The sequence below is a fragment of the Lepisosteus platostomus genome, chromosome 10, assembly GCF_059453375.1.
Source record: "Lepisosteus platostomus isolate fLepPlt1 chromosome 10, fLepPlt1.hap1, whole genome shotgun sequence".
NCBI lineage: Eukaryota > Metazoa > Chordata > Actinopteri > Semionotiformes > Lepisosteidae > Lepisosteus > Lepisosteus platostomus.
In genome coordinates, this window is record NC_142620.1 from 49,091,757 (window position 1) to 49,112,292 (window position 20,536).

The following is a 20,536-nucleotide window of genomic DNA, read 5'->3' on the forward strand; positions in this document are numbered from 1 at the left end:
TATTACTGTGCCCTCTTTTTTATGATACCCCTTATAAGATTTTCGGGACTGTGTATAATAGTGGTCCCTAGTCTCACACTGCTTTTGTTCCTTCCTTGAGTGAGGTACTGTATTTTTAATCTAGTTGCTCCAGTCCACCGAGCTGTATAAATTGGGACCAGCATTGCTAGGAGTTCCTATCAGGGGGAAATTATCCTCATGATGCCATGGAAACCAGGATATTTTCTAGTCCAATGAGTTACTTGGCCCTAGATATTTAAACTACCCACTAGACATTATCACAATATGATTGATTTTACAGTTTTCGTCAGAAAGTATTCTTCTCTGCTTTGACATCCATGCCCGTTTTTAATCATACTGCTTTCTTACCTAACTTTTGTACATTTTCCTTCTCTGCACTACAACGGCAACAGTTGTTGTGACACGGTTACTGTATAGAACTTACCCAAATTAAGATATTTGTGGTCAGCAACCAGTCAGCTAATTTGTTTAAAAACAATATTTTTCTGTACAGAGCTAAGAAGGTGTCCCTCATCCTTTTATTTGCCAAAAAGTTCACATACAAAGAAAAAAAGAGTAGACAATGTTTCAATATGACACAAGTACATAAAGCTTACAGTATAAGGGCTTGTTGGCCATTCAGCTGTAAAACCCACTGTGTGCCTACATCAATTTTATGTTCTTTGGTATTAAGTAATTCATGGTTTACTTTGCTTCTGTCTTGCCAATGCATACCTTTGGATGCTTAAGTGCTAAATCCCTTTTACTACAGTGAAATAAAACATATTAGTAATCTCTGCTCAAAGACATTACCTCTTTTCTCTAAAGGGTCCTTTGAGATTTGCTGGGTGTAGTGTGACAAAACACATTAATCTTACTATGAGTCCAGCCAAAAAAAATGCTAAAGAACTTAATACCCTGTGTGGTAACAGAATGTGAAGTTAATATATAAGACAAGGAGATAATTAGAAAGCAAATCAGTTATGTATATGCATTTGTTACAATTCCAGAAGATACACAGCTGCTGAAAGCCTACAGGAGAAATAAAATACCTCCGAGGTTGAGCTCTTAATCAAAATGCAGATTTCCTTACATGTGATCTGACAGCTATGTTATCGTATTATTTTAAAACCTCAGTCCTCGGCAAAGAAAAGCACTTTATTTCCAAACTAAATGAAAATGACAAAGACTTAGTTATTTCATTAAATCTATGAACTGCTTGGCCCATGTTCTTGTTCATTATTCAGTGCTTTATCAGACCAGGTTTTAGTAAATATATATATATATTTTCAAAGACTATTTTACCAAAATGAATAGTGATGAACCATATTCCTTTGGCAGCTGTACAGCATCACAAGTGAAGCACTTGTACTAATGCAATTTCAACTTCATGAAAAAAAGAACTGACCTGGAAAGAAAAGAATGAACATCTGTCTTCTTCAGTGAAATTGCACCACACATCATAGGGGCTTCAGTCTCAAGAATGTTATTTAATATTTCCATCAGTACAAGATTTATAAATTTTTATTCAATCCCTTATTTAACCACATCTGTCAGTACAGAACAATAAATGTTCAGTGTATACATTTATACAGCAACTTGAGATTACTGAAGCAATTTGAGTGAAGTTCTTCTATCAAGGATAGAACACCAGTGTGCTTTTCAGAGTCTAAACCCACAATCATAATGGTTGAAAGCCCCATCCAGTACTTCACACTGCTGCTGTCTGACCCTACAACAGCACTCCGGTCCATACACATCTCTGTGGTTTAAAACATAGGTGGATGGCAAATACTCTGCAGATGACTTGTATCTTATTGCCATCATCTAGGTATGCTTTAACATGGATTAAGACCACATTGTTAAGGTTCAATAGCTCTTTACTAACCTGCTGTGTGAATGTAGCCAAATTAGCTCTGCTAGCTCTTATATCTTTCCCCAAAAGGAGAAATGCCTTATATCACCAGTTTAGATCAATCTTTTATTGCAAACCAGAGAAAATCTACAAATCACTGCCCTGGCATCATCAATACTACTTCATGTTTTTGTTTTTGTTTAGCACATGCCAGTGGTACAGATACAGTACGTGCATGCTGATGTTTATCAATGCTGGAACACCTGAGTTTCCACAGTATTGCCATTCCCATTACTGAATCGTTTTCTGTAGCTTCCACATTGGTTTTTAGTCCTCATAGTTGCATTTATAATACAAAACTGATATTGAATTTGATTCTTACAAATATGCCGAGATTCTAAAGCATTGGAGAGTTTTTCTAAAATCCAGTATACTGTCAATTGAATTTGATTGTTCTAGATTGCCTTATAACCACTAGAGGGGGTTGACTTCACGTCTTATATCTCATAAGAAATATGGTCCTTGCAATCACACAGTATGTAATATTCACATGGTTTACGGGCAGGTGTTATTTGTTCGATCAATCATTTTTTATTCTTGCTTTACAATTCTTTACAAACATAAATAACAATAAATAAACTAAACACATGGTTAAAGGCATTGATGCGGGCTCAGTTAAATATGTTACAAATACGGAATAGTTTCAACTTTAAAAGTGATACATTTAATATTATATATATATTACACAGTATATTATTGTTTAATATTAAGTATGGAACGTAAGAAGAACCTGAAAATGTCATTTTTGTAAAGGTGAACAACTGGAAAAGCGTTGTTCACCTTTATTCCTGTTAATTCTCGTTGAAATAGCTTTTGTATGAACCTTCCTCCGCTTCGATTCCAAATCATGCTATTTGCATGTGTCGGCTTACTCGTTAACTTCATTAACATTTTTTAAGACTGAAAAGGGAGAATATACAGTAATACCTTCACTGTATACGAATGGAAGTATCATGTGATCTAACCCGGAAGCGCCTCTTGTCATGTGATTGCATTCTGTCTCCTGTGTTGCAAGTTCAACGCTTGTTGATGCTACGTTTGGTCGGATATTTTATATAGAAATGGAGAGGTTTGATAAGACTTCGCTCAATGCGGCACCGGCCCAGGATTTCAGAGGGTAAGATGCGTAAGATTTGTTTTAACAGTAATTAAAGGCAAAAGCTGTACACCTTTCTTGTGCGTTATACGTTGTGCATTTGAGTGAAGGACAATAGGCCTCTTTTGTATACTGTAGCTGTGAATATTGTACGACGGCTTTACAAAGAACAGTAGAAAGGTGATCCCAGTGGTTTCTTGTGCAGGTGAAAGAGCTGCATCTGTTTTATGTAGCTTTAATACTAGTAGAATGAGAAAGTTGTGTTTTCAGGATTTGGATGTGTTCGGCAGGGTGTGCTTTTACCCAAAATCAAAATGTGCATTCATTTTACATAAACCAGATGAAAGGTAACAATACGATAATACGTACTGGAAATTCAGCTAAGGGGCTTAGTAAGATTTAAATCTTTTACCAGTTTTGATACGTCGCTCTTTTTCAGTGTTTTAGTGCTCTTAACACAAATGCCCACGTGTTAAATCTCTTTAACACATGCTAAATGATAATATAGGTAAACAAAATCAGAAAGGTATTCGAGTCTTTTTTAATAGCAGAAGCATGGTGTTTATGTTGCAAACACGGTCTTCTAACTAGGGTCTGTTGTGTTGCTCTTCTTAGGCTGGGGGGAAAGAGCTGAAGACTGAAGCAATGGTTTTCCTGGTACTTATCTGACTGATTTCAGTATTATAAACTTGTTGTATTCATTTTTATACCACAGACGCTATTTTGTACATGAGCCTAGTATGTGGATACACTGGGAAAATGCCAATGATTTTGACGTCTTTGTTTGCCTAAACAGTATTACCTGATTGACTATCCCAAATGGGGACACAAGGCACATTAAGTAAATAAAATCGGGCCTTCGTGTTGGTAAAATGTAGATCAGATTCTTTATACTTGACAATCTCATACAGACTCATGGTTTCTTTTCTTTTGGTTTACCACAGGGTAAAAGCATGACTTAATTATCTTTAGAGGACACTGAAATAGCTACTAATTTAAAATAAAACTGAACTAATATCTGAAAAATACAATGTTACATCAGACGGACTCCTTCCCCACCTACCCCCCTTTGCCTAGTTTTCAAGATGTATCTTGATCTTATGATCATCTTCACATTGTTCTAGAGACACTGGCTTTTGTCCCCTCTCTCACCAACAAGTCTAGCTTAATTAGTTGAAAGATTAGTTTATGTGACTTTTTGTTCCTGCGTTCAGTTAGTTTCCAACCTGAAAATTGTTTGTGGCAAACATAGAAGGGTTATACCACAATTGGTGGAAATTGTCTCAATATGTGATTCAGGAGTTGAAAAGTATTTTTAGTCATTGATAGAATAAAATAACAAACAATAACCGAACATAATACATATAATGCAAAAAAATTATTTATAGGATTTTTTTTAAATTGATGCAGTAGTATGTGGTTCTAGGGCATGATGGCTTTTGGTTTTAAATGCAGTAAACTCTAATGAGTTTGTATTGATAGTGGCCATCTCCCGTAGTGCTAAATCAACACTCCATTCATTCTACCTAATGTGTAGAACCACAGAGGTCTTAACTTGATCATATATCACTTCTTTCCTTTAGAAACACATGGCCTGGCAAGAAAGGTGCATTCTTACAACAGTAATGCTTACAAAATGTTAATGTCTTAATGTCTTCTTTCAGAAATGATGGCTCATTAGTGTCTGCGCTGAAGACTCTGCTGTTCTTCACAATCCTAATGGTCACCTTACCCATTGGGCTGTACTTTGCCTCCAAAGCTTACATATTTGAAGGTAATTGAGTTTACTCAAACAACCCCTTTCTAGTGTAATTAGCTTATTTTGTCAACCTTAACAGCCTCAAAACAGAAGTAAATGCTTTACTCTTGACTCTTCATTATGGTGTCCTCTTTGTTTCTTTTTTTTTGAGTAAAAAATACAATACAGATATTTTCTTCAGCATTAATTTAGCTCTGGTATGTTATCCCTTTGAACGGCTTAACTTGTTGTTCCATCTTGTATAAATGTGTACGCGCTTGAGACAAATCTAAAAAACTCTTTTTGTCCTCCCCCTTTTCTAGCTTCAATGGGAATGTCCAGTAAAGACAGCTACTTCTACGCTGCGATTGTGGCAGTAGTGGCGGTCCATGTGGTACTGGCCTTGTTTGTGTATGTTGCTTGGAACGAAGGCTCAAGGCAGTGGAGAGAGGGAAAGCAGGACTAAGAGGTGCTTGGTTTGCTTTTCTGTGAGCACTACACTCTGGAGAAATGACAGGCTGAGATGACACAACATCCGGCAGCTGGAGAAGACCAATGCATGACTGGGATCTATAGAGATAATTTCAGGCTGTTTCCGCTGTTGGGGATAAAAGAGAATTCATTGCAGTTGATATTGGTAATGCTAAGAAAAGGAAGGGAGGCCAAGAACTTTTATCATTGTAGTTTTTCCACAATTTGAACCTTGTCAGATGGCGACAACATAACCAAATTACTATTACGCTGTACAGTGCTTTTTTGCTGACTAAACACTCTCAAGAGCTTTAAAATAAAGGAAAATAGTTCCAATCCAGCCATATAAACTTGCGGAAATGAATAAAAGTGACAGCACATTTGGTGTCCCTAGATATTGAGTGCTCTTTGTTTGTCATCACTTTTAACCTGTTGTAATTGTTTTCAGAAGACGTGTTGCTCTTGTTTTGTATTTGCCCTGACCAGCACTTTAGAAATCGTAGAACATAATGAATGTAAAAGAATATGGTCAGAGACTTTCTGCTTATTAAAGAGATTAATGTGTGGTCACAAATGTTTAAGTCTTGGATTTAAAATGCGAGATGATAGTATGACTGTCAACATACTCAGAAGAGTGAGAAATGACCTGTTGTACACGCAGATATTGCCACATTTTAAAAATATGTCTCACTGTGTGACATTCTATTTAAACTATGAATTTACTGAAAGCTACTTTTTATATGAATGAGATAAGACCATGAAATGTGGAAATAGCATGTTTTGGTGCATTGCATATTTTGTTAAAATATAGTAGCAAGTGCAGTATGCTTGTATTGCTGGAGATCATTCTTAACAATGGGGCAATTGAAAAAATGTCCTTGTCATACAAAGCAATTGGACACCTACTAAATGATGGGATGGCGGTGAAAAGTAAGTTCATTTTCAAGTTCAAGAATGCTCAATGACAAAGAAACGCAGTACTGCAGAAAAATCTAGATCTATTTTTCATAGCTATACTGACTTTCTTTGAGCTTCCTTTAAGTGTTCTGATTGTAGATGCGTTAAAGCTTGACAAAGGATTTGATGATGGTGTGGTTAAGTCACCAGTCTGTAAGTGACGCCTGTTCTGTCTGGACGTGGAAGTCCTTTCAGTGCCCATCTGCTGCTCATTTGAAGGGCACTTTTAATTGTGCTTAACAGAGAATGTAGATGAGTCAGAATCTGAATCATACTGGGTCCCTGAGGTTTCATTTTAGTAGTATCTACAAAATTGGCACAATGAACGTAGATGAGCTGAGTCAGTTATTACACCACCATAAAAAAAAAATAAAACTATTTAAGGCAAGGCTGCAGAAATGGCTCAAATATAGAATCCAATTTAAAATGATCCTGTTAAAGACCTTTAGTTCGGACATCATAATAAGCTTGTAAGGTTGGTGCTTAAGATGATGTTGTAGGAACACCATTGTATTTGTAATTTGAATTTACTTGACAATTTATGAAAAAAAAAACATTTTCATCTTTTTTGGTTGCCTATAAATTGTAATTTCCACTGCAGAGCCCTTACTATTGCAGAAACAACCTTCACCTTGGCAATATGTTACACATCTGTTTAAACGTACTCCCAGTGTGAAGTGAAAAGTACGATCTCTTTATCTGTTTTCCTGACTAGGTAACTTTCTAAGTTCGTTCTTGCTGGCTTCAGAGTTTTGTCATGTTTTTTTCATGCTGTGTCCTTATCTAGTGCCAGCAATAGTTGCAGAGGCAAGTTATTTTTATTGTGAAATATAATTGTTCATTTGAACTTTTTTGTGAAATAACTGCTTCAAGGAATTTTACTGTAGTTCATATTTTATTAGACCGGTAGAAAGAAACTAGCAAATCCAAATATTCTTTAATACTTATAGCAACAAGTGCTTGAATTGAAAGGATTCTAGAATACTTCACATATCAGAGGTGTAGAGATTTGATTTAATTTACTGGAATGATTAGAAATTATTATAGTAAATGCAAGGTGTACCTGTATTTCAATCAGAACAATGGCGGCGTACACATACATTTAAAAGAATACACTAAATGTGAAAGAGCAATGCATGAGTAAATAAGTGTACATATATGACAGAGAAATAAGAGCAAACTTCAAAGTTTTCCTAACCTGTATTTTGTATATGCTATTCGGGGTATTCCCTGATACTCAGTGGCGTCCACAGAGGTCCAGCTATAATGTTTTGGTGATCGGTGAAGTTGCAACGGGGAGCTCATCGCTAAACATCTCTTCTTACAGAGGAAGCCTTTTGTAGAATTTCATGTAAGGAACAGTCTCTTAGGCCTGCGATTGCTTTCCCCCCAAGCTCGTTTCAGATGCCATTCAAACAACAATAGTGGTCGTGATCGCATAAGTTATCAGGTTCCCTGGGTTTCGGAGAGCTTTGGTGTGCAGGAGCCTGTTAGTCACATTATCGTGGCTGGTAATTGGTTATGACATTATCAAATTGTAGCTTCCTCAATTGCCAGGTTCCTCATTGGTGCATCCCTCAGGTCCTGTCAGTGGATTTATGACGAGGGACCAAGTGACTGGGATCCGAGTTTAGATGTTATACTATTTTGGATTTATAGATGGTCAAGTGTCAGTTTATCACTGTATTACTGGAGGTGTCATGATGGACGTGTTGTTGTCTTGTTATAGTTTTTGGACCTCATCTCTACAACATTCCTAAAAAGCTGACTGAAAGTAGATCAGGGCTATTTTCCATTCAAGGAATGAGAAACAAAGAAATCAAAAGAAAGATGATTATTTTACTTTTTCTTAACACTTCACTCTTGATATAATAACGATCTTATCTAATCAATAATAGCCTTGTGGCTACAGAAGAGACCAGTTACATCCACCACTAGAGTCTTTTCCTACTTAGTTAATGTCTGTCCGCCATTGTGTACCAGCAGCCATATCAAACAGATGATCGGGTGAAGAAGTGTGAAATTGTGTAAGTCTCAATACATGAGGACATTTAGCTTTCTTGGCCTCTGGAAAACTCTCCATAGCAAAAGACCCCAGTACCGATGTGACTCCTAAAGAAGATGAGAACCAGTCATCTTGGCACAGGAAACCAGAAAGATTAGCTGGAGCCGATAGCCCCCCCCCCCCCCCCCCCCCCCCTTAGTTTGCAGCTACTCTCATGTTCTTGCATTGAAATAGACTTGAAGTAGACGTTTTAGGGAGGCTGAGTCCAAAGTGAAATGTAGGCAAGACAGTGTGGTCAAAACCTCTCTACTTACAAATCACACATGTGGGATCTTTCATGACCGAATAGTTAGGTACTTGGCTTAATGTCTCATCCACAGAATCGTACCTCCTACAGCACAGTGTGCCTGGTCACCATCTTGCAGCGGTAGTTTGTAAATTGTGATGCAGAGGAAAGAGTCAAGCTTACTGGTCCACCAACATCCCTGCAACATACTGTAGCAGCAGCCCAGTTTTCCTAAAAGGTCTACCATGCCTGTACTTTGCAGGTCCAACTTTGCTAAGGTTCTGAGAAGTGTTGAAATCGGGCTACAGGATGTAACTCCATTAGTAGCAAATGGTTCTTTTTAAGTTCTATTTGATATGACAGGAAACTGTTTGGTTGGGAATTTAGCTGTAACATTTCTGATTGGTTGTCTAAAACAATACGTATTTCTAAATGATAAAATCTGGGAACCTATTTTGTACTTGAGGCTAGACTGAGGTTTGTGAAACAAATTAACATACAGAAAAAGTTCTATATGACACTAGAGGGCACTGAAGTACTGTATTCCCACACTATAAACAAGCACATTTCTGTAGCAGATCTGTTCTCTTTAATATATTAAGGGAGGCTAAGCATTAAAAGCATAAGTTATTCTTAGACCCATTCTGCTTGGAATGCAGAATACCTTAGGACATTTGATGTAATTTGACTTTACAATAAGAAGTACTTAACAAACAAATGCATTAGAAAGCGTATTAATTAACTTAGCTGACTGACACTTTAATCAAAAGTGACTTCCATTTCTGCCCATTAATACAGTTGTGAGTTACCTGCAGCAGTCTTAGTGAAGTATATTACTTTATGGCTGGAAATGTTTTGAAGCTATTGCACTTGCCAGATGTAAAAAAAGTTTAAAACTCAGATTACATACCAAAAAATAAGATGTTCTCAATGCATGTTTGGGATAATCTTTAATTCTGCTTGTGTCTAGTCCTTTATCCATATTGTTGTGTTTTATTGTGATTTGCTTCTTAGTAATCCTTTATTTTTTTTTAATAAAGAGCAATCTTAAAAAAGAATATGCTAGGAAAGCGATCACAGAAATCTACAGTATATTAGGTTACTTCTTTTGCTGTCAGAAATGTTTTAAACTATGTGTATGTATTAGGAAAGACAGTAGAAGGCATTTCATTTTAGTCTACAAAAGAAAGAGTCATAGGAAGGGAAGGTAATTTATACTGTACTGTGTATACAGTACAGTATAATCTATACACAGAATTGATGGTATGACAGTTAGTATTGTGGCTTCATACCTCTTGATCTTGTACTGTGGTGTCTTCTGTGTGGGATGTGCATGTTCTTGTGTCCATATAGTGTAATATTCTAGGTCCAACTCTTTACTTCTGCAATTAAAAGACTAGGTGAATTGGTGTTTCTAGATTCTCATTGTGTACTTGTTTGTGTCTGTTGCAATATACTGGCTAAGATGCAAGACCTACTCTGCACCCTGTGCTTCAAGCATAGGATTAAAGTTGCCACATCTCTTACCAGAAATAAGTAGCTTTACACCTACTGTACCTGTACCTGTATTTACTTTGTGATAGTGATCCCCTGTATAAAATAATACAGTAACTCAGTTTTTTAAAGCACTGTATTTTTCTTTTCTATTATCCACCTTTTCTATTCTATTATCTTCATTGGATGTAAAGAGGCCACAGCTGGAAGCTCAGTAACATATTCTTTTCTTCTCACTGATGCCATAGGCAAATAATCACATGTATTCTTAAATAACAGGATGGCAGAGCAAAAATAATGAGTCTGCATGTTTCATTCAGTCCATGTTTTTTTTTGTTTTTGTTGTGATTGATAATTCTGAGTTGTCCCAAAACCTTAAAAACATTTCCAAAAGTCATTTTTGGTAACTCAGCCACGCAACAAGGTAAAATGCATTATATTTCCCACATAAATGAGTGTAACACCACATACAGTAAGTAACTACGATCTGGGTGTTTCAGAGTGTGATGTCTCTTCTGGAAACAAAGTTACTTTTCAATAAACACTGTACCTGTCTAAAAAAAACATTTAGTTCTTTTACTGTTTTCAGCTTTTTCTCTGAAGCTGTTCTCTTTGAGATCTTTGTGGTTGGGCCCAACTTTAGACTTGTTGCATAATTTATAGTGCATTTATACAAGAAATGGGGGATTATTTAAAAAACCTCATTTGATGTAGTAATGTGAAATTGATTGCTTTTAACTGGACACTGCCCTTAAATTCTTAAATGTTGCTTGGCTTATTGCACCTGGTTCTTAAAAGTATTCCCAAATTATTTCACACTAAAATTACACCCCATTTTTGTTAACGAAGAAATATATTATTAATGTGCACAAATCAGCCACTCAGAAATAGCTCTTGAATTAAGATTTCAAAAAATAATTTTTGTCTTTGTAATTTGAAAGCGTAAAGTAAAAGAGTTCTGATACTTATGTAAAATATGTAGCAAATTTCAAATACTTTGTTCCAATTAATATTGACGCTACATCATTTTTTGTTTTGCCGTCGGTTAATCAAACACCCATCTTCAATGTCAGGTTTGTTTTTCTAGGAAAATTGATTTTACAACAGGGAGTGGTTCTAGATAAATATCAGGTAGATTTCCTTCTTTTCTCTGCGACCTGTTGTGAGATTCTGTTTGGAATTAAAATAATCACGGTACAATGTCATGGTTGTCTTATTTTTCTTTAGACAGGCTTTTAGTTTTCTGTACAAAACAACAGGGAAGCTTTTTATTACAAGTTGTAGCCAATGTAAACTGATTAAAAAAAGAACCATGTCTTAATTCAAATCCACTAATCAGTTCTTTTATAAGTGCCTCCTAATCGGATACTGGCTGAGATCCAATGCCCCAGCATGCTAATGTAATCCACTGGCTCAGAAACACAGTTTGAAGACAAAGAAAATTTTAAGAAGGTTGTGCTGCCTCAGGCCAGTAATCTTTGCCATTATGAAAGGAAATTGACCTTGGTCTGCAACGTTGGCTTACATTACATAAGCTGTGAAGAAGAGGATTGTTTTTCACTTTTTATCTGGACTAGAAATTGTACCAGATAAGTACTTTCACACCCTTCAGGTTTTCCAAAAAATCTCCAAACTAAGAAACCTGCCAGCTCTTATCCCAGCTCAGGTGTAGACTTTGAATTTGCATTGAATATTTAGGAACTGTTCAGAACTGCCTTTGTTAACACATTGGTTTTAATTATTTGTTTTTATTATTTAAATGAGTTAATTAATTGAATTTTTTTTTTGCAGCACCTTTTTATCATTTTTTAGCAAGTTTGAGCTGTGAACCATGAACATTGAACCATGTCAAATCAGAGAACTGTTTACGGGAAGAAAGCCATGATTTTATTTGTGCAGGTTTACTGTATATGGACATGCAGTACTGGTCTACGTAGTTGATCAATGTGCTGTAGAGGTGTTGAGGTTTGGACTGTATTCAATGCAAACGTTTGGAAGGGATACATAGAGAATATGTATTTTTCACCTTGTTTTCATTAATTACAAATGCATTAATCTTACCTTTAGGCTTTACTAGCCTTTAGCCATTCTTTTATGGACATCAGAGGTTATATAAAAAATACCTTCAAGATAAAAAAATGCACATTTGCAGCAGCTGCTAGCGTTTTATTTTTAAATTATAATGCCATGGTGTTTGCGTAGCTGAGTCACTGTAGAAATGGATGTGTATCTTAGTAGAAGCCATCTTTGGGAAGAGAACAGAAGGATTTACATGTTTTTTTTTTTAAAGAATGCATACTCTTGTCTCGGATCTGCAATATCAATAAGTGTTTGCCTACCATAGTTAAAACATTAGACATTTCAGGAACACTGGGGGGGAAAGTGTATTTAAATAGTTGACATGTAGAAAAACTAAATGCAGTATAATGTTTGAAATAACTATGGCAACAAAAGTGATTATATGGTGCTAATCAAGAAGTATAAATAGATTTCGTATATATATACAAAATATGATATAATATGCTACATTAACATGATATAATGTTGTTGATTGTCAAATGTCCACCAGAAAGTGCCATACTTCTTCAAGGCCCAAACTCTGTTGGGCAAAATGGTCCAGTTGGTGTGTAGATACTTTGAAACTTTTGCTAGGGAGAGGAAACAGGAAAGACAAAGGAAATATCCCTCAGCAGTTCAAACCCCATTGAGACCATTTTGTGCTGATGTGTATCTCGCATTCTATACCCATTTTTCTTTTCTTTTCATAATTATTTCCAATATTGTGGTATAGTATCATGGTAAAAACAGGCGGCAGTACCCCCCCCCTACATTTTTCCTGCTTATGAGCAGTAAGTTCTAATGTATGACACAGAGTGGTTTTGGCTGCCCATATTGCCAGATTTCAATCTCACCACATCCCCTGCATTATCACAATATGTCTGTGGTGAGATACCTACTGTATATGAATGTTTTGGGTTGCAAGAACTTTTTAAGAAGTCGGCAAATTAAATTGAAACCGTTAGGGTGCTTTTGTTGTTTCTGTGAAATTGTTTTTATTTTAATCAGTATAATAATTAATCACTATACAGGTATGTGATATTAATACAAATATTAAAATCCCCAAAGGTCTGAGCTCTATTTCTCATGTACAGATCAGAATTACTCACTATCATATATAGTGTTTTCTCTTTATTACTGAGAAACCCAGTTCTCTTTACTGATTGTTGAGCCATAAATTTATAGATTAACCTAGTTTGTGATTCAAGGCTAGAGCATGAAGCATCCAGGTTTAGATTATTTCCAACTGTAACTCCTATAACTCAGTAATTCTACTATCTGTATTATTTACTTTCTGTAGAAAACTCTGTAGAGAGTGCTTTAGAAATTGCAAAGTAACATGAGGACCAGCAGTTTACAGCAACATTAATAATCACTGCGATTTAAAGTATCATTTACTATAACATGATTATTTTAAATTATATTTGTTTAGTTCTATGAAATATAAAAATTATAATGGAAGAGGGGCACCTGCAATTTGTCAAGGAGAATTTTAACAATGTTAAATTTAACCACCTTTTTGAGAATACCCTGAATCAGTATTAGTAGTATTAAAGATCATTTGATTGGCCTTCTTGTCTGAGGAGTTTGTCTTTTCGTATGCCCCAAAATGATCTCCATGAGGTACACAGACAGGGAGAGAAGCTTGGGGTCAGAGCGCAGGGTCAGCCATTTATACGGCGCCCCTGGAGCAGTTGGGGTTAAGGGCCTTGCTCAGGGGCCCAGAGGAGTAGGATTCCTCTGCCGGCCGCAGGATACGAACCGGCAACCTTCCAGCCAGAGGCGCAGAGCCACTGCACCGGTGTATACTTACATATAGTAAGTATTTCTTACTATAGTTATTTTAACTGATACAGGTCTTATTTCATCAGTCCTTCCTGAATTGCATAGTGACCTACTGTTGCTACTGAGCATATTTTTTTAGTGCTCTTATTTTTATCACAATCCAAATGCCCAAATCCAGGTGCTGACCCCTTGGGTCTATAAAGGATATCTAGTCAGCCTACTGTTGTCTTAATGTGTTCCTTAGGTATATAAAGTGAATATATTCATGATCTTTGATGTAGTATTACAACAATAATACAGAATATTAAAAGACCTCTTGCATAAAAGTGGTAGTACAAAATCGTAACAAAATATATACTTTTTGCATTGGAGAAATAAGCATAAATGGATAATAGTATTTTATCCAATTCTTTTCTTCATCAGGTCATCAACACATTAAACTTCATCTATTATCTTCAAGACATTGCCAGTAAGGGTGGGGTGCTGCTTTTGAAATGATGCAGATGACCTATATTGAGTAAAGAGGAGTTTAAAAACACTACAAAGCAACCTCTCCCTATTCTTTTACATTAAATTAATACCACAAGGGTTCAGCAAGCACCAAGTGTGTGCAAGTGAACTGAATGTGTGTGGGATGGTCTGTGTTTGATTTAGTTATGTCTTTTGTGAGTCACAGAAATTGCACGCCCACAGGCAGTAAGGTAAATGTGAGTTACATAAAACACTTAATTTTATTTATTGGGGACTTGTTTCGTCAGACCTGATTGTTCATTCTTAAACTGTGATTCACTGTATGACCTTACCAGAGAACTAATTGACACAGGATGTCTTGTTAATAAGGAAGAGTATTCATTACCAAAATGCTGTAAAGTGGAATTAATATACAGTATGGACAGTATGCTAAATGGCGAAACTTTTTCACTTCATATCAAAAGCAAATAAGCTGCTGGTTTGTGCCACCTTAAGCACCATTAGTATACTGTTTATTAAACCCTTCTAAAGGTAGTGAAGTTCCAAAATAAGGGAATGGAATTATGTAATTGTGTAGGTTAAAAGGCTCCAGTTTGGTTTGTAATCTTGGATAAATCACCCAGTCAGCCCACCAGCATCTTAAAATAACAGCCTGTACATGCACATAGCCAAGTTCTTGTCATGAATAGAACTGTTTCAAAGACATTAAAATAAAACTTTTATTACAATGAAAATATTAATCGCGGAAATCTTAAAAATGCCTTTATTTTTTTTGGTACTGAGACCACATTATCAGATTTTAGTATTCATTTTTTACCATGCTCTACAATTTTCCATTTTTGTGCCTATTCTTTATTTCTTTATTTTAATATTGCTACAGTGGGATCATTGTCGAAGCCATCTGTTAACAGCACATCTTCAGCTCAGCAATCCCAGTCTTTGATAAAGAATGGTGTTTGCACATAGATGGCATATTTTGCTGTTTTTGCAACTGCTGGCCTTAACTTTTTTCATTGGAGTAGATTGAGTCAATTTCTGTCTGTAGGACTTTTTGATAGAAATTAAGCTTCTTGTGCATTTTAGTAGATTAATGTTCTTTAATGCAGATGGAGGTGACTAGAAGGCAGTCCCTTGTTTCTTATAATTGTATAATGTCTTGGTCAAACCTTTCTTTGTTATCTGTGTACAGTCTCAGAGCACACTAAATTGATGCTCTAGGATCTCATTGTGGATTTGCCTTATTCCTCCCTCTCAGAATGAAATTATAAGCACTATTTTCAAGTTCAAAAGCTTTAATTGCCTGCTGTATATTCTGTATATGAAAAAACACAAATCCTTAGAATCAGTTACGTTTAGTACAGCTTAATTCTTAACAATGACCTGGCATACGTATAAAATAAAATGAAGATGCACAATCACATTATGCATCACAGTTTTGTATTAATTTTATTCACCATCTCATCACCGTACGGTATTTATTGATTTCTTTTTAGTTCCATCACTTCATTTAAGATTCATTAATGGCCTGTTATTTTTTAAAATCTGTTGGTAAGTGTAATTGCACCCTTCTAGAATCTTCTAAATCCGATCTCAAATGACATTTGAAAAACATTACACATGGTTAAATGAAAGTGATTTCCTGTTGTTTTCCAAGGCGGCGTGACATCATAAAGCACTTATTCCTATCACCGATGTCTATGGATGAAACGTGCTTTCAAGTTAAAAGTGATAAAGATCACAGGGCATGGTACACCTTGTTTATCAAACCCCTTTAGCCATATAAAAAACCTCAGTTCCAGCAGAACAGAAGTAGGTCAACTACAGGCAATAAAAATGTATTGGCAGAGGGTTTTTTCTTTTGTAAAAAAAAACTGAAAGGTCTGTATTGCTTTGAAATTGTTTTCCTTTTTTGTTGTTATTTTTATAATGCCTTCAGGATGTAATTATGACATTGATTTTTCTCTACAGAAAAGCCAAGATTTTATTACAGTACTGCAGGAGTTTGGTGTGATAGTTTTCGGTAGTTTATTTTTTTTCTGAATAAGTCCCATTCTATTGGCGCCAGTATGTCATTAAATTACACATTTTTCATTGATAGCTTCCTCTCTGCTGCTTTATACAGTCAAAAGTTGATACTTCATTTTGGAGAGGGAAATTGAAATGTTTATAAAGTGATTATATTATGTAAACCACACTGGCAAAATCTAATGACCTTCCACAAGAGAGCACTCAGTGTTCCCAGATAGAAAGCTGTCACAGGATTAACAATTACTGCTGCTTGATGGTTGGAGGCCAGATGGCAGTGGTGTTGGGGAGGCATTTTTAACATAGCCCTCTTCATTCTCTTTGGCATTAGATTTCCATGCATTTGGTTTATTTTTAATTTTTAAGAATAGATTTAAATTGAATTCCAGAGGGATCCCATTACTGTGTATACCGGTGTGATCGCTCTCAAAAACAGGTTCGTCATTTAAAGCATGAAGCTGATTGAACTGCTGTCATCCCTGTAGTTTTTCTTCATTTTTCAAGTGTGTTGAGGGATTCATGTCACGTTTACTTAAACACAGATAACAATTGCATGAATGTTTTCTCCCATAATATAGCATGCTTTGACAGCGCATTTGGTGATGTGGTGCTGCGTCAGTTGTTGAAGATCGCCACGCCCATGCATGATTCTACTTGAATTCATACAGTACATACAGTGTTAGAGGCTGAATGGGGAGGAGCGGGTACTCTAGAGACAAACCTTTTACTAACCTGCCTGGTCATGGCATTAATTGAAGTACATCAACAATGACCTTGAAGGCTTACAATGCTGTTTCCTGTTCAACAGTGGTTATTCAACCATGGAACCTTTGTATACAAGGTCAGGTATACACAGGAAGGTGGTTCGGTGCACAATTGTAAAAATTAATGGTTTTCTCTCTGGATCACTTTGGGGTTATTTTTTACATTAGGTGTACATTAACAGATTTCAGCTAACCATGGTACCAGTTCTGTGTTTGGCATCGGGGTTGCTATATCTTTTTTTATATCAAAGGCTGCATTTGTTTGGTAACAGAGCTGAAGTGGAGCTACAGCCAAATGAGCATACTGTAAATCTAGTGAGGAGTGAGACAAACAGTCTGCATAAGAGGATCTCCTCTGGAGCTTAAGGGTAAAGGAATCAGAAGCTATGTGATGCAAATTACACTAAGATCCATAATCCTTTTAACAAAGGTGCTTCTAGGAAATTATTAAAAAAACAAAGTGTTCTTAATTTCATTTTATGAGTTAAAGAACTGTATTATGATGCAAGAATGCCCCCAGATACTTGGTTAACATATACATATAATGTCTGGAGGGAAGAGAAGAAAGCAGTGCTGATCTGTCTCATACTGTACAGTAGATGATTTGTTCTAACCCTTCCCTTTTCAACAGAAATGATTGATGAGGTACAGCACTTGGTGATTCGTAGGATTTTCGACACTGAGCGAGCCATACTTTCAGGTGTGCTGAGTGAGCACCCTTGGCTATATTTCCACTGGGAGTAATCCAAACACCCCTGCTAGAGGGAGCAAAGAGGATTTCCTTTTCGGGGCTGGGTTCAGCTCACCCAGTCACTGCAAACTCTGCTGAGCCGTCACCTGGTATGACCTGTGTAACAATGCAACACCTCCTGAGTTCAGTAGCTCAGAAATACACCCAGGTTAACTATGTGTACAGAGATTAGTGTGCCTAATACATAATGCCTCTTACTCATTGAACTTTTTGTTATTCCATCTTGAAACATGTATGTAAGTGCTGTATGATGCAAGGGTGAGAGTAAAGAATGGGATTCTGTTGTACTGCTTGGAGTACGTTTCTAGGATTTTAGAATATTTAAGTCAGCAAAGAAAAAGTCACCATAATACAATAGGTTCCACAGCAAAGTAAGATTGTTCTCATTAATTAGTGAGGTGGGTAACAGAGTGAACAATCCAGTTCTTAAATAATAGAGCACTATATACCTCTGATCTTCTCTAATGTGATTCATGTCTTAATGTTCAAATTTACTATTTTTAGGGCATGGTCTGATTGTATATTTCATGGTGGACAAATGACTTAAGTATTGTACTGATATGAAAAGGTTTTACACCCCATTAGTAGTCCTGTCTTGTATAATGCTGACCAGAACCTAATGGATGATGAAATTACCATCAAATTAAAACAGAAGTCAACTGCATGATACCAGATGGGAGTTCCTGCCCTTGACCTGGTTTTAATACCAATTAATTATGATATTTTAATTAAAATTGGACTTCTTAAAATTGATCTCTATACAAAGCATATATATCACCAGGTGAAGCCTGGATTCTTACTCCTTTGTAGCATTTACAATATGCCCTTAAAAGCCACAGTTCAATAATAGGACACATTGCATTTTTTTCCTGAAACCCTTACATGTATTGATTGAAGACGTAAACTTGGAACAATTCATGGTGAATGAATCGGCCCAGTTATTTGCTACAGAAATAGCATGTACTGCGTAAGCCTAGGATTATGTTATGAAAAGAACATCCAGCATATTAGCTTGAGGGATGTTAATTTTTTTTTACACAATACCCTCTTTTAGACTGAATGAATGTTTTTCACTGATGTTTAAGCTGTTATAATCATACTGTACATCCTTATTATGCCTATAATTGTTTATAAAAACTATTTGAAATTACAGGTATAGTGGACAAGAAATGGAAATACCTGGGATAAAAGAGACACCAGATATTAAAACCAAGGGCTTCCACACAGTTGTGGCTAGTGTTAGTTAAGCAAAAAACATCCCAGAGTGTTAGGATCATGTTTAAAAATGCTGGACAGGCCTGATTGCTTATGATTGTGGCTAACATGGCTGCAAGAGGACACTTTAGTGACTTTTAAAGATGGGTGATTGTTGGTGGGCATTTGGCAGGACCTTCAGTGACCAGGATGTCCCGACTTACTGACGTCTCATGAGCGATGATGTCTCAGGTGACGTCAGCATGGAACTCCGAGGGACAGACATCATCAGCAAAGAGCAACAGTGGGTAGAAATGTATACACCATGATCATGATATCAAGAATGGCCTTCTGAAAACACTACAGAGCAAGATACCATAGTCACGTTACTGTGCACAAACCACTCTTCACAGCTGGCAATGGACATTATTCCAGTAGAATAGAGAGCTCAAGCAATGGACTACCAAGCCATGGAGAAATATAATATGGTCAGATGAATTATCCACCATGTTACTAGCAAATGAATATGTTTGTGTGGTGCCAACCTAAAGACCAGGCCTGAGTGTTCGGTACCAGCTGTGAAGGGTTCTGATGTTTCCATCATGTTGTAGGGATAATTTTCTTGGTAAAGCTGGGGTGCACTTATTCCATTGGAAGACTTGGTCGGTGCTAATTGCTACTTAATGGTACTGAGTGATCATCTTAACTCCATGTTACAGCTTTCCTGGATGAGTGTCCACATCCACAGAGCAAATGGGGTTGGTCACTTGGTGGTTCAAGGAGCATGACACTGACGCTATCCTGATGTCAATCTCATGGCATTCTCATTGCATTCTCAATCAACAGATCTGAACTCTATTTCACAGGATATTCTAGAACAGTGCCTGAGACAACGTTTTCCACAGCCATCAACAAGGCCTGAGTTGCTTGCCTTTCTTGTGAACGAATGGGTGGCATCCCTCTTGCAGAATTCCAGACACTGGTAGACTCCATGCCATGGAGTGTAAAGGCTGTACCAGTCATATTTAGTGACCGAACATCCAATTCTGTGTTTTTACGTTTGTTTCCATGTCCACTTCAGGTACATCGTTAATTACATTATTTGAAATCAGATGACTGGAGGTGCCATCAAAAATAAATTAAAGACAAGTGCACAGTCAAGACAGACAAGCCACAGTCAAAGTAAAGCTTCTTCTGCAGCCCCCAAATTATTGACTGCTTATTTAGTTATGAGGTTACTGAAAAAAAGATCATGGAATCACACACTGCCATGTAAATGTAATGCCGCATTACATAGTAAATAGAATTCCAAGTAACAATTTTTCCTTTAAAACGCAGAATTCCTTTAATTCTCGCAGATTTAAGAACGTCTGGAACTAAGGGTCGGATTTATGTAACAGTACATGCTTTGAGAGGTGACGTCACTCGGACTAAAGCGGTAAGCTGTGACGCAATGACAGTTCACTGAACGATTTATAAGTGCATGGTTAGTCAACAATATAGAAGACTTACAAAACAGTGGGCGT

The 20,536-nt window shown here is 36.5% G+C and overlaps 1 protein-coding gene across 1 annotated transcript; it reads left to right on the forward strand.

Moving 5' to 3' along the window:
• The first annotated feature begins 2,876 nt into the window (after nucleotides 1–2,876).
• On the forward strand, nucleotides 2,877–5,794 carry vma21 (vacuolar ATPase assembly factor VMA21). The gene is made up of 3 exons (XM_088596830.1): nucleotides 2,877–3,032; nucleotides 4,676–4,785; nucleotides 5,073–5,794. The coding sequence occupies exons 1-3, from the start codon at nucleotides 2,977–2,979 to the stop codon at nucleotides 5,213–5,215; spliced, it is 309 nt and encodes a 102-aa protein (XP_088452956.1). The 5' UTR covers nucleotides 2,877–2,976; the 3' UTR covers nucleotides 5,216–5,794.
• The last annotated feature ends 14,742 nt before the right edge of the window (nucleotides 5,795–20,536 follow it).

Excerpts from the sequence above, each read along its gene's own strand:
- vma21 (XM_088596830.1), top strand. The coding sequence starts at position 2,977 with ATGGAGAGGTTTGATAAGACTTCGCTCAATGCGGCACCGGCCCAGGAT. Across the intron at positions 3,033-4,675 it reads CCGGCCCAGGATTTCAGAGG|AAATGATGGCTCATTAGTGT; the intron begins GTAAGATGCGTA and ends GTCTTCTTTCAG. Across the intron at positions 4,786-5,072 it reads CAAAGCTTACATATTTGAAG|CTTCAATGGGAATGTCCAGT; the intron begins GTAATTGAGTTT and ends CCCCTTTTCTAG.